At 35.5% G+C, this 17,363-nt stretch overlaps 1 protein-coding gene across 2 annotated transcripts in view; it reads left to right on the plus strand.

Moving 5' to 3' along the window:
• Positions 1-17,363, plus strand: part of LOC118183086 (cationic amino acid transporter 3-like) — a 165,934-nt gene that overhangs the window by 121,296 nt on the left and 27,275 nt on the right. For both annotated transcript variants that reach the window (XM_085814717.1, XM_035352509.2), the window contains exons 8-9: positions 14,836-15,058; positions 17,221-17,360. In XM_085814717.1, coding sequence (XP_085670843.1) covers positions 14,836-15,058; positions 17,221-17,360 — 363 coding nt within the window. The remainder of the gene's footprint in view (positions 1-14,835; positions 15,059-17,220; positions 17,361-17,363) is intronic.

The raw sequence follows: 17,363 nt of genomic DNA on the forward strand, positions 1-17,363 counted from the left end.
CATCAGTTTAAATCTAGTAAGATGACATGATGAAGTAATGAAATATTTATGACCTCAAGAGAATCAAAATTAAAAAAAAAAGCCCAATATTTATTTGCTTTATTAAACATTTCTTTAATGTAAGTTACTTAAGTTGTTTCATTTTTTGTGCTAATACCTTTTTTTTTAATTCTATAGATAGACTAATTGAGTTATAAAGTTCCATTGTTTAAATCATGTAATTGCTGTAGCAAGAAGTTTTACTAAAAACTACTAAACTGTCAATTGAAATTGTTTTGCTCTCGGCAACCTGTCTGACACTCTCTTCACTATTGGTAGCAATATTATTGATGATACATTACAAGATTGGCAATTAAAGACATGTTGTTCTGCTAAATTTTGTCTTGCATTGCACACTGTTGTAGTTAAGCCTGAATTATATTGGTTTAGCTATTTATTGCACCTTAACCTGTTTCCTGTATATGCTTAACGCTTATCCGAGTCCTGAATAAATAAATTCCCCCATATACTGAAGGCCTACTGAGGATCGATGCTAGACATTTTATGGCCCAGTGCAATCTCTGAGGGTTCTAAACTCTTCTGCCAAGTACCTCCCTACATTCTAAAAATTACACTGCCTTTAAATTTTGCTTCTGTAAATTCTGAAGCTTTTATGATACTTTAATTTTGATGCTCAGTGCTTCTCTAAACTTCAGAAATTTTGCCTTTCCTAAATTCTGCCACCAGGTGCAGTTGTACCAGAACTGGCATATATAGTCGGCTTATCTGAATAGTAAATCAGTAATTCTGAATTCAAAGAGCATTTAAATACAATCTTTTGGCCTATGAATATCATTTACAAAATATGTTTTTTGCATATAAAAAGAAATTTCTGTTAAATTTCTCCTCAATGCTTGACACATTTCACATTCAATTAGCTGAATTCTGAAATCGTAATATCAACATAAAAGGTTACCATGCTGTTTATTATTCAGTTACTAATATTTAAAAGAATATTGTTTAGACATTGCTGTATGACTTTCTCAAGCTGCTGTGTGTTAATAGTAAAATGTAATAAATAATGATTCACCAGGTTGGTGTTAGGCATGTAAATTATTAAGTGTAAAACCAACAATGTTTTGATGAAGTATGTTTTGGTTTGAGATGTATGCCAAGTAAAAAGGTGGCTATGGAGCCAAATTATTGATCATACAGATCAATGTTAATAAATTATTATTTCTTCAACATGCAACTGTTTTATATAGTGCTGAAGTGATATTAAGATTCTGAAGTCTCCACTTATTTTATTATGAAAAAATAACAAATACCAAGTGCATTGCAAAAAATGCAGCCATTCACGCAAAAATTCATTAAAAAAATAAGTTTTGGTAGTCTGGATTTTAGATCATTCCTGATATTGGATGGCTGGACTTCGGACTATGTACTCTAAAAACCTTTATGAGGCTGTCACTTCATTGTTTTGCCGTTTCTTCTATGTATGTATGAATATACGTAGTGATTAGCAGACTTAAAATAATGTAGAAAATTTGTTTTAAAATGAATAATTAATAATTTTAAAACATGATATTAATTCCCCAATGCAATCTAAAAGAGAACATATTTACAAAAAGATTATAAAAACTGATAGGGAATTTAGTAATATCAAGGCATATATAAAACTAGTGTAACAATATTATGCTATTTAAACTATTATATAATTGTAATGTCTTAATTACATGCATATACAAAAAGATATAAGCCAAAAAATATATAATTTTAAATTCTTCACATCCAATCCGCCTGACACGGCCCTACATTGAAACAACCAGAACCGCCCGAAAATGGCCGAGATTGTAATCTTGTGTTCTTCCCTTCTCCTAAGATATGCAGTAGCAGGTGCAGTTTTCCCAAATGCATTGTATCAGTTTACTGAAGGCAGCTTGTCCTAAGATGTTTCTTATCTTTTGATTGATCGTGACATTTCGTTGATTCTTTTGTGGTACAGTGTGCTTTTTAAGCTTTTTTAAAAAGCAATAAAAGAGAAGTTTAAAAATTTAAGGATTATATTTATTTTTAAACAATTTATTCCTTCCCCTGAAAATAATGGAAATAAACAAAATCTCAGTCGTGATCATAAACAAAGCCAGAAAGACTTGTTGGTCTGACCTTCAGAATAGTTTTATAAAGAACGGGCTCAAAGGCTAATGGAATCTTTGTTAGAAAATACAAAGGATGTCATTGGAAATCTTCACACCTATTTTCTGAGTTAATGGACAGGGAGGGGAGGAAGATATTGCTGTGAAACTGGAAAACTATTTCGGGCGGTTCGGTATTTTGAGGGTACAAGTTAGCGAAGGGTCTGGATTTCAGAGAGTTAATCCTAACTTACAGTTTAAATTCCATAGCTACTATTGTGAAGCTTTTCATCGAAAGGTTGTTCATTGAAGGTTGCTAAGGTTTACCGTTGAAAGAAATGGGAGAAAGTCTTAAAACTGTATACATAGATAGAAATGGCGAGAAAGGAATTCAAATGAAGCCCATTGATTGGCTGTAGACCAAGAAAATCTAACTCTTAAATGTGTGAGAGTGATAACCAAGCACTGTATTTTCTTGTTTGGCTATTACGTAAATAAATTGCTTTGGATTTAAATAGTAAATCAAAATTTAAAAAAAAATATATTTTCTCGCTGGAAGTGGAGGAAAGTGAAATTCACCCAGAATCAGTGGTATTTGTATTTGGCTCTATTAATATTGCATATGCACACTTTAGAAATTAAATGGTTTTTTATTAATAAAAGGAAAGTAGCCAGAGCTATTAATGTTAATTTACAATTAAATACAGAATCTACAAATCTTCAGAGATAACAAAGCATCTAGATTCATCCTTTGTGGATGGTTTAAGATAAGCCCATCATTGCTTACTAGCTTCAGAATTAAATTTGAAAATTAACACTCACTTTATTAAGTGAATAATTAATAAAATGAGAAGGAATTCGATTGTTGATAAGACTTCGTTTGTGTAAAAAAGAAATTTCATTTTTTAAGTAGAGTATTTCTGTACAGATATTTTTGATTCTATTAATTTGATTGATTACATTTTGCTAACAACTTTTTTGATTGATTACTGTATTGCTAACAACTTCATTTTTATGCCAATTAAATTAGTTTAATAGTAGTTAATTTAAATTCTTTTCTTTTATCAAACAGTAATTTTATTGCATTGAATAATCTGTAGATCAAGAAAGTCTAGTTCTTGTTGACTTGTATTAGTTTTATTAAGTGTTTAGCTAAAAGAGTGTGCATGAGTTTTCTCAAAAGGTCCAAAATTGTTGAAAGTGCTAATACTGCATATGTACAGTGTGAAAAAAAAAAAAAAAAAAAAAAACTGGGAAACTGGGAACAATTTTATATTCCTGTTCTACTCGGCCGATTGACGAAATTCAACTTGTGTTTTTCATGTCTCGAAAGTGCGACTTAGGATATGCATTAAATTTATATAAAGCCTTGTTCTGATACAGGTATTTTGACACAAAATCGGACTTTTTCTGTTTGCACAGGGTACACTATGCACCAAAAAAAAAAAAAGAGGAACAGTTCCATATCTCCCATTCTACTAGGCCGATTGGCAAAATTTAATTTGTATTTTTCATGCCTCAAAAGCCAAACTTAGGATGTATATTAAATTTATATATACCATTGTTCTGACATAGGTATTTTGACACAAAACTAAGGCCTTTTTCTGAGATGACTTACTGATTTTTTTCCATATTTCAATTCTACAAACTCGGCTTATGCTTAAGTATTAAATTTTGTAAAATTTGGTGAGAAACATATCAAGAAATTTAAAAATTTAAAATTATTTTAAAAATATTATTATTATTTAAAAATTATTATTTAAAAAAATTTAAAAATTAGCGAATTTTTGCCAAGAGTATTTAAAAAAAGGCGCATTGTTCAGTCTTTCAAATAATTTTCAAAGTGCATAAACCACATTTGGCATTATTATTACTTATAGCAAATATGCCGAATTTTAAAATGTGACACTATATAAATTTAGGTATATATTGGGAAATTTTGAATAAAAAACTATATTTTTTCAGATATGCCTAGAAATATAACAACTTTAAGGTGATGGTAAACATTTTATAATTCAAAAATATTTTTGAAAACGTTATAAAAAATTATAAAAATTTAAAGAAATAAATGAGAAATTATCTGTGAATTTTATTTGGATTAAACCTAAATTTCATATTGTGACAGAAGGAATCAAGTAAATTTAATCCCCCCAAAAAAAGGAGGTATTTACATATAAGATATCAAAATATGAAGAAAATTTATTACCAAATTAAATTTAATTGGAATGGTTCTTTTAATTCTTAATTTTCATTACATAAATCTCCTCTTCAAGGCTCCATATCGCACCATGTTACATCATGCTTTCCCTGCAGTAATGTGGTGCAAAATCTTTTGAAACCACCCAGACAGTATAGTATAGTGTTTATGGGAGCCTACTGCAGTACCAAAGGGCCCGGGTTCGAATCCCAAGAGAAGGCATGGATGTTTGTAAATGTATAGTGTCTTTGCAGCATTGAGGACACTCTAAATATGTGGCGAGCCGAAGTCTTCTTGAGAAGTTGATGGTAGGGGAAGAGGGGTGGGAGACCCTTGGATCCATTCCCTGGGGTGCTCTCCATCAAAACTGGGGGCAGCAATGTGTGAAATCGTACTATCAACTGTATGGTGCTTAATGCTCTTGCCAACGACAGGCGCAACCTTGCTCTCCTTGTTTTAATGAAGTTTGTGGGCTTGTTCTGATGTTACTATCAGACAGGTGACGGAGGACGGGGAGGCCTGGCGTATAACATAGGTAAACAGGCATATGTCCCACGTCCTCCACTATCTCGAAGAAGCAACTCGCTGGAGCCCCGTGAGGCTGCACCGGGAGTTTACATGGCCATACAGGTGCTAGATGTCAGGTAGTTTTTACATAGGACATTGTTAATAACACAAAGTAACTTAAAAAAGAATATAAAGGATATCATTAAAACACTCATATAAGCTGAAACACATAGATATACAAAATTAAACGTAAAAGCATAAAAACACACTCGTAATTACGTAACATAAAGACATAAAAACATACACGAGAATACATATCATGACACATAGAATACATATGGAAACACGTAGAGCACATAAATGCAAATATTACACACAGAAGAAACATATGAGACATAGTAACGTGTGCGTAAAGCAGTAGCGCTGTGCGGAAATATGCTCAGTTCACATAATACATAATGTACATACTTTCATTAGGGGCTTCTGTTGCATGAATTACATATTTCGTTGCATACACTACATTCGTGCATTGTACGGATATTATATATTTCGATTTACGATAACACATCATTCCATTGGGTGCCCAGTGCTTTACACTGATAAACATGTCAGTAACATTATTTCTGCAAGTTGGTGGCTATTGAAAGCGGATGTTAACACGAGGCTCGAAATTGAATGTGGAATGTGTATTACAGAATGTGTACATACTGCGAATATCTAATCGTTGAGTACATTGTCTGCAGTACTATGCTACTGTGGCTCGCAAATGTCTTGCCCTAGGGCGTTGATTTGCTGTACAACTGCGCAGATACTCCTTATAGCTGGCGGGTGTTTGATTATGAAACAATAGTAAAGTGTTCTATCATTCGTTGGATGTGGTAAGTGGTGGTTTGTTGTTAGACCGCAGTCAAATAGGTAGTGCTCGGGAGAACCTAGCATGCCATAGACACAATTGTCAGATGCTGAGATGCCATGACGCATAAAATAAGATGGAAATGGGCCATGACCCGTTATGTACTGTGTCAGTGGGGCTATTGTTATAAGACGTTCCGTGTCTACCTTTGGTAGGAAGTTATACGTCCTTCTCCCTGTGTCGCAACTAGTCCATTCTTCTTGCCACTTTTCTTTACAGATATTACGCAGAGTTTTCTTGAGGTGTGAGGCGGGGGTAGGGGCTCTTATAGTTTGAGCGTGGATGTTGTTGGCAGCCTCATTAGCCAGTCGGTCTGCGACATCATTCCCTTTGTTGTCGGAGTGTCCTTTCACCCATACCATGTTAAAGCAGGATTGATGATTATTGCGTAAAAGTTGCTGTATATCTATGATGATGGGTGAAGTGTGGTGATGATCCCTGAGTGCGTGTAGCACTGACATGCTGTCCGTGTAAAAAGTCGCATTGGTAAGGGAAAGGTTGAGGGCATGTCGTAGCGCATTCAATATTGCTAGTGCCTCTGCTTGGAAGATACTATTGCTGTTAGTGAGATGTCCTTTCCATTCCTTTACTAGTGTGCCATGTTCGTAGTGAGCAAACGCGCAGCCAACTCCCTGATCATGTTTTGATCCATCAGTGAACAGTTGTGTAATTGCAGAGGAAGTGTGTTGTCTGGAGTGCGATTGCTGATGTTGGATTTTGACATGGATCCCTCTACCTTTGATGGCAGGGTGGATGTGTTGCACACTGCCAGGGAGTTCATAGTCTGTTGTTCTGAACGTAATTCCTGCATATGTGGCTTCTTGTCTGTGATGGGTGATTCGTACATAGGTAGCCTCTGCCTCTGCCTTTATGTGTAATGGCAGCAGGCCTGCAAGTATCGTGGCGGCGCTGGACGCTGTTGTGCGATAACCTCCGCAGATGTTTAATGCAAACGGCCGTTGAATTGTGGTCAGTAGCTTGGTCTTTCGGCTGCTCATTGGTTGTGCCCATATGACTGCTGCGTAGAGAATTATTGTCTCTGCCACTGTCAGATATAATAGTTTCCTGATATGGGGGTTTTGTCCCCAATTTCTCCCTTGAAATTGCCTGGCTTTCCTTGCGATGGTCGATGTTTTTGTACGTATTTCTTGGAGGTGCAGTAACCAGGTGAGTCTTTGATCCCAAGTGACTCCTAGATATTTAATCGTCTTCGTTATTTTTAAGTTCTTGCCCAGTAGCTTTATACATGGACGTCTTGTGGGATTTGTGCCAGGACGTGGAATTACGATGGCTGCGGACTTTTGTCGAGAGATGATTAACTTAAGTTTATTGCATAGGTCCGTGAATATCGAGCAGGTTTCTGTGGCATTCCGTTCCAGTTCATCTCTTGTGCGGCCAGACACCAGAAGAGCTACATCGTCGGCGTATGCTATGATATCTGTGTGCAAAGGCCATTCATGTTGTAGTATGGAGTTAAAGGTGATTATCCAGAGCAACGGACCGGCGCAAGAGCCTTGTAGACACCCTCTTTCCTGCCGCTTGATAGTGAGGCCATTGTTGTTGGCTACTATGAGGCTACGTGCATGTAGATAGTCCGTGATGATGTTAAAGATGTTTTGGGGACATTGTGCCTCTCTAAGTGCTTGCTTTATAGCAGGCCACCAGAGGGTGTCAAAGGCGCTTTGCAGGTCCAGGGATATGAATGCCGTGTGAAGATTTCTGCCTCTATTTTGTTCTATGCTATCTTTAAGATGACTCAGGGCATGCGTGGTTGACAAGCCAGTTCGGAACCCGTATTGCCGTGGGCTGAGGAAGTTGGTCTGTTGGAGATGGAATTTAAGTCTGTTTACCAGTAATTTTTCATAAATTTTTCCCAGAGACGAAAGTAGGCAAATTGGCCGAAACGAGCTTGGGTCATCTGGGGATCTCTGCTTCTTCAGGAACAGGACCACTTCTCCTTTTTTGAAAGCAGTAGGGAAGATCTGGTATTTTAAGAGCTTGCCGAAATATTTCTCGAAGAACGTAGGGCGGGACGTGTAAGCCACCTTTATTATTGCATAGTCTAGACCGTCTGGTCCCGGAGCCTTTTTTATGGGAAGAAAACGGAAGATTTGCTGTATTTCAGCTGAGTCGAAGGGTATGTCGTCTGGTGTGTTAGGAATGGAATGGTTGTCCCGTATCTTCTGTTGTTCTGTTGAGTCATCATCCGGGTTATCTGCTAGGAAGATTGCATTAAGGATAGCAGATGCTGTGGTTTCTGCAAGATTGGTGTTGTCTGAGTTATTGGCTGATTGGGCATAAAGCTGGTCAGGCTTGTAAACTTTATTTGTAGCTAGTTTATGCAGGATTCCATAGACGTTGGTATTAGCTGTGCAAAATTTCCGCCAGCTATTGACTTTGGCTCGTAGTATGCATTTTTTATAATGCGCTCTTTCCCTGCGCTCTTTCCCTGCGGATGTGGTCAGCAATGCCATTTTGGTGGCTTCGTCCATTACACCTCGGAGATGCCGTCTTAGGGCTCTGCACTTTTGCCGTAATTGGCGTAGTTCCTTAGTCCACCAGCATATGCCTTGTATGCGTTTAGCAGTGCGAGTCTTCAGGAGCTTGTCGCAAATACATCGCAATGTATTGAGGAGATGATCTGTATAAGTGTCTAATTCCTCTGGGCTGTTTATTTGGTCTATTACTTCTTCTTCACTCTGTAGGGTATCCGAGAAAGCCTTTGTTAATGCACGCAGTTTATTGCCTGGGATCTTGTAGCGCTTAAGGATAGTGATGCTTGTGTCGGTATTAATTGCAAAGTGGATATATTTATGATCAGAGCAACTCTCGTCGTCTGTGACCCTCCAATCTGTTATATTGTTGGCTATGTTACTTGTAGCTATTGTTAAATCAGGCCATCCTTTGTTGTATGAGTTGTCGAACGTCGGTGGGGCATTCTGAGTATTTATTAACTGTAGATTGGCTGTCATTATAAATTCTTCTAACGCTGTTCCTTTCGGTGAGGTATCTGGGTATCCCCAAATGACGTTGTGCGCATTTAGATCTCCACTTATTACGTGAGGAATGGTAGTATGTTTTCTGTGTATTTCTGCTATACTATCTACTGCATTGCTGATGTCTTCTGGTGGAGAGCTGTAGACGGATGATAGGATAATCTGGGAGTTATTATAATTCAGAAGAATTGCAACATGATCTCGTGCCTGCTTGATAATGAGTGGGGACCATTGTGGATTACAACAAATGATCGCCGCTCTCGGGGGTAGTTCGTTAAGTTGCGCTTTCCGCTGGAAGATCTTCCATGAGAGTGGTAGGCAGGCTATTGCGCCATTTCTGCAGTAAGGCTCTTGGAGAAGAATGATATCTATCTCATGATCGAGGACATGCTGCACTAGTTGCGCATTAGCTGCTTCTGCCCGCTGGAGGTTAATTTGCATGCATTTTATGGAGCCTGCTGAAGAATGAGTTAGAATCAGGTTGACTGGGTTGTGGATATTTGTCGGTAGGATCTCTTGTGAGAAAGTGTTGCTTTCTTCAGACGCATTAGGTAGTAACATAGCATTGGTAGGCTGCTGTGATGTTATAGCTTTAGTATTGTGTGTTGCAGCGTGTGTTGTAGACGGCTCTCTGGTACATCGGGCATTCCGGGTGGTATGCCGGAGAGTTCAAAGTAGTAGGAGGTGCCGTTGCGGTAGTTACAGTCCCCGCAGTTGATACAGGCTGGTGACTCTGCTTGACAGACTTTGGTGTTGTGCGACCCAGCGCAGAAGGCACAGAACTGTTTCTTGCTGCGGCAGAGATCCTGGGAGTGCCCGAATTGCTGGCATCTATAACATCTACGGATTCCCAAGAACTCTGTGATAGTATGAGCCTGCCATGCTGTGAACAGACGTCTGATGTTGATGGCGATTCCAAAGCTCTCCGTGGTACACTCGAGAACCCATTTGACTCTGTTTGCTCGGCGCTCTTTAAGTCGGAACAGGGGTTTGTATACTCTTGCTGATAGACCTGCTGTTGCGCTGAGCTCTGCGATGAGCTGTTCTGGTTTAACATGTTCTGGAACATTATGGATGGCTATTCTCGGCTGCCTCTTTTGCTTGAGACGAACCTCTGCCTGGACCTCAGCTTTTTTGATGTGCTCCTGTAACTTGAGTACCTCCTCGTTTGTATTACAAAAAACTTCTAGTCCGCCTTTTGGAGCCGGTTTGATAGCGTTGACGACAACTGGGATCTCACTAAGTGGAACCTTTTCTTGTAACTGTGTTCTTAGATCACGTGGATGGATACTCCCTAAAGGGTTGATGATCAGACTGGGTTTACTGAACTGTTTAAGCACTGCCGCAAAGGTTGGTTTCTGGGGCACAATCGCTGATGGTGTTGTCGCTGACTTCAAGTGGCTATGCCTTTCCCCTGTGTTCCTGGGAGCCTGCGTAGTTGCTGTTACTGGCAGGGAGTCCGTGTTTGTACTTGAAGTAACCACCTCAGGGTAAGGGGTGTTAGTGCCAGTGGTACAGCGCGGGACTATAGAAGTGTTCACGTCTTTGTTGACTACCTCTGTTCCACGTAATGCGATGTCCCGAAAGATCTCTAGAGTGGCTATGAGGCGTAATATATTTTTATTACCTCGAACTGTATTGGCTATTTGTACGCTCTCGTCGAAGACCGCTTTTTTTTTTTTCTCTATATGAGAAGTCAGTTGAAACTAAGTGATTTGGCAAATCTAGATCACTGCAGTGTGTGGAGGTACGCATTTCAGACATACTGCATTGAGTCTATTGTATGAAATCACTAATGATAAATAAAAAATATATAAATTATTCTGCTATTCCACAGAGTCACTAATTGCTATTGGAATCTTTAAAATTATGCACTAAGTCTCTAATTTCACTGTGTAGACTATCTCACTGAATGCTGTAGAAATCTCTATATTATGGCAATTAGAGGCACTATACTGAGCACTAAATTGTGGCACTATAACAAGGAACTATCTTAAGGCACTGTAATCCCTGTATTAAAGCACTGCTGTTGAAGTCTTATATTAGGAAGCTGTTGAGATCTCTATATTAAGGCACTGAGTCTCTAATTCACTGAATACACTAAATCACAAAGCCACTGCATAACTGTAGTTCACTTGAGCAGTGCTTAAAATTGAGCCCGCAGGAAGAATTACAATGTAAAGTGCACACAAATTATCACTTGTGCAGAACTTGAAACTGAGCACGTAGTGAGAGTTACAGTACACAACACAGCAAATGTGTGATGGAAATAATTAATAATTAATGCAGAAAAGTTTCAGTAAGCACAATAAATAGCAGTACACATGATATTTTGTAAGTATACACATATATTTAAGTGATAAACACGTAAACCGAGAGGTTGTAGTGGTATGCCAGAGGCCCGAAGAATGTTAATAAGTCAAAGATAGCAAAGAGAAGAGATGAGTGATGAAAAATGGGGGAGAATGTAATGAATAGCTGAAACGGGAACAGAAGGAGAATCGCAGGTGCAGAAAGAGTAGTAATAGGAGAGCCTGGACCTTAAAGAGGTTGCGGGTTTACAACAGGAAGAATGTGGAGGTGTTTCCACTAGAGGAAACTGTTTAAAAAAAAAAAATTCTAAAAATACAAGTGTATAGTTGCAAAAAATGCTCGAAAAAAAAAAGGATTAATTAAAATATATATATATATATATATATATATATATATATAAAATGTGCGGAGGGTTGGGGTGGAAAGAAAGAGGGGGTCAGCAAAAGAAAAAAAAAATTCTAAAAATACAAGTGTATAGTTGCAAAAATTGCTCGGAAAAAAAAAGGATTAATTAAAATATAAAAAAAGGTGTGCGGAGGGTTGGGGTGGAAAGAAAGAGGGGGTCAGCAAAAGAAAAAAAAAAAAAGAAGGTAAAGTGTCAAGAGGGGAAAAGAAAAGAGGGCGCTATCTAATGTAGTTAAGGAGAAAACTTAGAAATTAAAAGGGAATAACAGGATAACAAGGGGATGAAAAGAAGAGCTTGAGGCCGCTAAGTTACATAGACGCGAAGTTATCAGAGAAATAAAAAGAAGGGGAAGTCAGTTAAAGGGGGAAAGAAGAGGGGAAAAAGCTTGAAGACAGCTTAACTAGAAAGTCATAGAGGAAATAAAATTAATGTTGGTCTGAGAACTTATACTACCCGTAACTTAAACCACAAAATACAGACATTTTAGTAGGAGAAAGAGACAGAGGAAAAAAAAAAAAAAAAAAAAAAAAAGGTTAGAAAGTGCAAACACAAAATTATTAAATTTATATCAATAGTCAGTAATTTATAATACAATCAGTAAATTTCATTAATCAATAAATTTACATCTATAAAGTGTAAAAAGATTGTAACATAAACATGAATGGGCGAATAAATGACAAAGTTGAAGTTCGAAACATAAACAAAGCCGCGCGGTAAAAAGTCTAATGTCATAGGTGTCAACAGGTTCTGTGCCAAGCGCGCATGCGCTTTGTAGGTGGAGGGGAAAAGTCGTTGTTAATATGCTAACCCTGAGGGGCTTCTTGAGAAAACAACAACCTTGCAACCCCTGCGTCGAAAAATTCGACTTGGAAGAAGTTAGTAGGGGGGAATACGAGTTACGGATTATAAAAATAACACAAAAGTGTGCATAGCAGATGAACTAATAAACATAAATTCAAAGCAAGGGTACCGAAATAAAGAGTACAAGAAGACCTACTTTGCCGGGGATGAATGATGATGATATTCCAAATAGAAGCCGAGATATCCTAGAAGAAATCCGCAAAAATGACACTTTATGGACTCTAATTAAAATAATTATAACTCTGCTTAAACACACACCACAAACACAATTCTTGCACCGTTAGAAAGCGGAATGCGCCAGCTTTCTCCAGATATCTGTGTTGAGAACAGAAGGCAATTTGGTCGCGAGTAATCACTTAACAACGACGGAGCATAAAGCAGCACTTCATTTTCTTCTTCCGGTTCTTCATTCAAAAACATAGGCTCATGCGTAGACAATGGATGAGAATTTAAAATTTCAATAACTCCGGAATTATAAGACGTAGGAACACAAATCAAGCATCAAAATTTGTAGCTTGTTGAGACCTTTACGATGTTACTAACCTTGTAGACACACGACAAATTTTACTGCGGTTATAACTCGTTCAACGAGGAGACAAGTAAGATAAGTCACAAAACAAAAATCTTTTGGTTGCTTGCTGTGCTGAATTAAAACAAAGTGCTCTGAAATTTTGAATACTCTGGCCATGATATACCTACTCTTTTTTGCTGTTTGTTGTGCCAGGGAAAGTCACGTCTATTTGGTATTATCTAAAATGTTAACTGCTTATATGAAAATTGTGTGACACATTTAGCACTCCTAGTGTTATACCAATTTAAGCAAAAATGTATTTCTGAATAATTATTCCTGTTACAAGAATGTTTCAACCATCAAGCCAGTTGTGATTTTTACTCCAGTCAAATCTAAGCAGCAGTTTTTCTCGGCAATGACAAGAAAGTGAATTGGTTTCATCCTCTGCAAAACCTACATTATCACACACACACATATATGTATATACGTGTGTGTGTAAGATATAATAAAATATGATGGCTGCTTTAAGAATAATTGTTGACCTTAAAATTAATGATTCTAAATTTTATGGTTTCCTCCTAAATTTATCTGTTCTCTCAAATTCGAGATCTTTCCATGTTATGTAATACTTAATACGTCATTTATGCTCACTTCTATCACCATAGTATCAAAAATATATGTATTCTGGAAATAGGCATGATTGGAGTGCCAAGTTTATGGATACAATTGTGAATTTAAATAAAAAAGGAAATTAATACAGCTCGACGTTTTCCTCTTTAATATGGATCATATGTCTGTGCTAAATAACATTGCTACACTTCTATGTCTCAGTATCCTTACATCAGTGTTTCCAAAACTGTGCTATCATAAACTATATATATATATATATATACACACATATGCATATGCTAGTATACGTCTAAATATATATGTGCTACTCCATTTTATCATTTACTACTGTAAAAAAAAACAGAGGACTTTTCATAAAAATTGAAGTTTGCTGACTTTGCTTGGTCATTGTAATAACACTAGCAAACTTTTCATTGTGTCATTGGTAGTTAGAGAATTATAAATATATGTAAAAATAAAACATGTGCAACAATACATGTAGTGCTGCTGTAATAATTTTTAAGCCTTAGCATGAACTATGTATTGTATTCTTCTTTCTCTTATGATAGAATTTTGTAATTGATGTATGAATCTTTGTACCAGTAAAAAAAAAAATTACTTCTTTTCACATTATATTTGGATTTGGGATATTGGTAATACTGTAATATTTACAGTGTTTAGTATCATAAATGAGTACTTAATAAGTACTGGCAGGCCATGAAGTAATCTTGTAAACAGATAACCTAAACTTAAAACACTGATTAATACAATACAGTGCTTATTTGCATAGTTTCTCTTTTTAGTAATTTGTTTCTCTTGCTCTCTGTTACCATTCTTAATTACTTATATTACTGTAAGGAAACAGTGCACAGTATATATAGGTACAAAATATGTGATGATCTATTGCTTATGTTAATCAGCAAGTCTTATGATTAGTAAAAAACTTATGATGGTTGAGTTTTTGGGGAAGTATACAGTATATATGGATTTGCAGTTACTTTGATGCTCCTAAGCCTCTCATAATTTTATACATTTGTCTCTAGGGTAGTCAATTTTCTATTAGGTTATAATAGCATTATCACATGCTTGTGTGTGCTGAGCAGCAAAAGTGCTAAGTATCTGCTACTACATTTTGTCATTAAGCTCTTAAAAAATAACAACAACAAAAAGAAGGGGAGAATACTTATCTGTTATTCTTTATAACTTTAAAACAACATATGTATGCTTTCTAAGAAATATTGTTTTGTTAATTAGATATTAGCTGTATTTCTCATAATATATTTATATGATTATAAGTTTATTATCTGACTATAACAGTTTTTGGAAAAATTTGAAGGAAAGTTCTATGAAATATTTTTATATGTCTGTGTACATGTGAAGTTTCATTAAATAAAATACTTTCTTTTAGGAGAGGAAGTAAGAAACCCTCAGAAGTCCATTCCAATTAGCATTGTTTTATCTTTACTTTTTGTTTTTCTGGCATATTTTGGTGTATCAACTGTACAAACTATGATGATGCCATATTACCTTCAAGATAATCCTGCCCCTTTACCCTATGTTTTCGACTATGTTGGTTGGCCTGTTTGTAGATGGATTGTTTCTATTGGAGCCTTAGCAGGGCTTTCTACAAGGTATAACATTATATATAATAATATAGTTTTTTTGGTCTTTGTGTGTCAATAATGTGATTGTACTTGAATTTATGTTATGTCATCTCCTAGATTATATAGTAAACTTTTCATAATATAAAAAATAAGTAACTTTTATAATGAATAATATAAGTAAACAAGCTAACAAGTTGTTTTTTAATATTCTTTTCATACATGTATCTCATATTTGTTGTTGTCTAGTCCAGTTGTTATCATATGGGTCAGCTGTGAAACTGATTTTCAGCTGTGAAGTCAGCTCATTACCAGCTTGCAGATAAAGGTCAAGGTTTACAGGTCCCTAGAATTTAAGGTATAACAAAATGGAGGCTATGAACCTTTATGGAGATGTAGAATGTTGCTGACAAATCAGTGATTCTTTTCCTATGCAGTGATATTATATGTCAGCAGTGAAAATCTTTAATGAAAATGTGACTTTAAAAGTTGCAAACAGACAGCAATAAAAAAAAAAAAAAAAAAAAAAAAAAAAAAAAATTGAGGGAAGCAAGATTGCATTTCCAACAGTTATGCAGTTTATTTAAAGTTCTGGAAGGCAGTGGTCTCCAACTCGGATAGCATGCAGGAAAGGCTGAATCTGAAAACAGCTAATGGGCCAGAATTTTTTCCTTTTCTGCTTCTTCTTCTTCTTCTTCTTCTTCTTTTTTTTTTTTTTTTTGTTTCATCACAGTTTGTTATTCAAATATATTAACAACTGAACATTACATTTTCAGACTGATGTATGGATTTTTTTAAAATTAACTTTTTAATCAATCATTAAATAATTAAATTAAATTTAAACTGAACATAAACAAAAGATAAAACTTGAGAACAAATAATGGCAGTCTGTCTCTTTTTCATTAAATTTTTTCTTTGACATGTACATAATAGTAAATATATTTGTACCTAAATAAACTCTTTATTTCTTACACTACCGATGGATATTTGATGTATTTTGATTCTGATAAAGTTTGCAGCCTTGGAGAGAGTTTACTAGAAATTATTTTCTACTAGAAATTATTTTCTTCATGGATTGTAGATGCTCAGCACTCAGTTGGATTAATTTCTTATTAATTTTTTAATGTGAAAAAGAGTTGGTCACATATAAATGTATTTCCAAACAGTGCGATTATTAGTGCAAAAATTTGTAACTGAGCTTATATGTTTTTACAGTGAATAAAAGTTAATAAAATCAGTATCTTCAAATATGATTTACATCACACTTAATTAACTCCATTTATAATTAACTCCATTTTTACAAGTTAATTAACTCCATTTATAGATTTCTAGTGCATTATTCATGTTTGTTTTTAATGGTAATAAAAATAATGTAAACTCGGACTCCCAATAACCAAAATCTTGAAATCTTTGCAACGCCATATTTGACATAAATACGTAGTTGAAATTTATTCATGAGCCACATAAAATTAATTGGTTCTTCGGCTGCATGTAGCCCACAAGCTGCCAGTTTGAGACCACTACTGTTAGGGATTAGCATTAGCTATATTTTCAGATAAGCTGTATGGCGAATAAAGTTGAACAAAAAAAAAAAAAATTAATTACTAAAATATAAGAGCCACCAGAATTCATGCTACTCATATCAGCAGCTTTAAGCTCTTATATTCAGATAAGTATGCAATGAAATTATGCATTCATTTTATGCCAAATTTAGAACTACACTGGAAACAAAATGCTAGAAAAAGAAGTACATTTAAATTTACCTTTTAAAAACTGATTCATTGTATGCTTTTAGTAATAATTTTTTAAAAAACATAAAACTGACTCATTACAATAGGTGTTCTGAGGTAATGGCTTTCAATTTATAAAAAAGTACAAAATAGGTTAAAATAAAGTATGAATGTAAACAAATTTGCATTAAAAAAAATATGAAAGTAGCTGTATTTAAAATCAGGTATTAATAAATTTTAGCTTCTGTGACTAACAGATAATATATATTAAGCAAATAATTAATGAATTTAAAAATCTGTAAAATTTTTAAGTCTATAATTTTGTAATGGGTGCTTTAATAATTCTAGCTCTTTGGCAATTTTGTATTATTACAGCTATTTGTTTAGCTTAAAAGTGTATTGTTGTACCTTTTTTAAGTATTTAAAAGTAGTTCTTTTTTTTTTTTTAACTCCACTTTACAGCCTTTTAGGTTGCATTTTCCCTCTTCCCCGTGTTTTGTATGCTATGGGATCAGATGGCATTATCTTCCGCTTCTTAGCCAAAGTTCACCCTCGTTATCAGACTCCTTTGATTGCGACTGCTATTTCAGGTGTTTTTGCAGGTT

This window comes from Stegodyphus dumicola, chromosome 4 (assembly GCF_044657685.1).
Source record: "Stegodyphus dumicola isolate Sdum_Otavi_A_Nest chromosome 4, ASM4465768v1".
NCBI lineage: Eukaryota > Metazoa > Arthropoda > Arachnida > Araneae > Eresidae > Stegodyphus > Stegodyphus dumicola.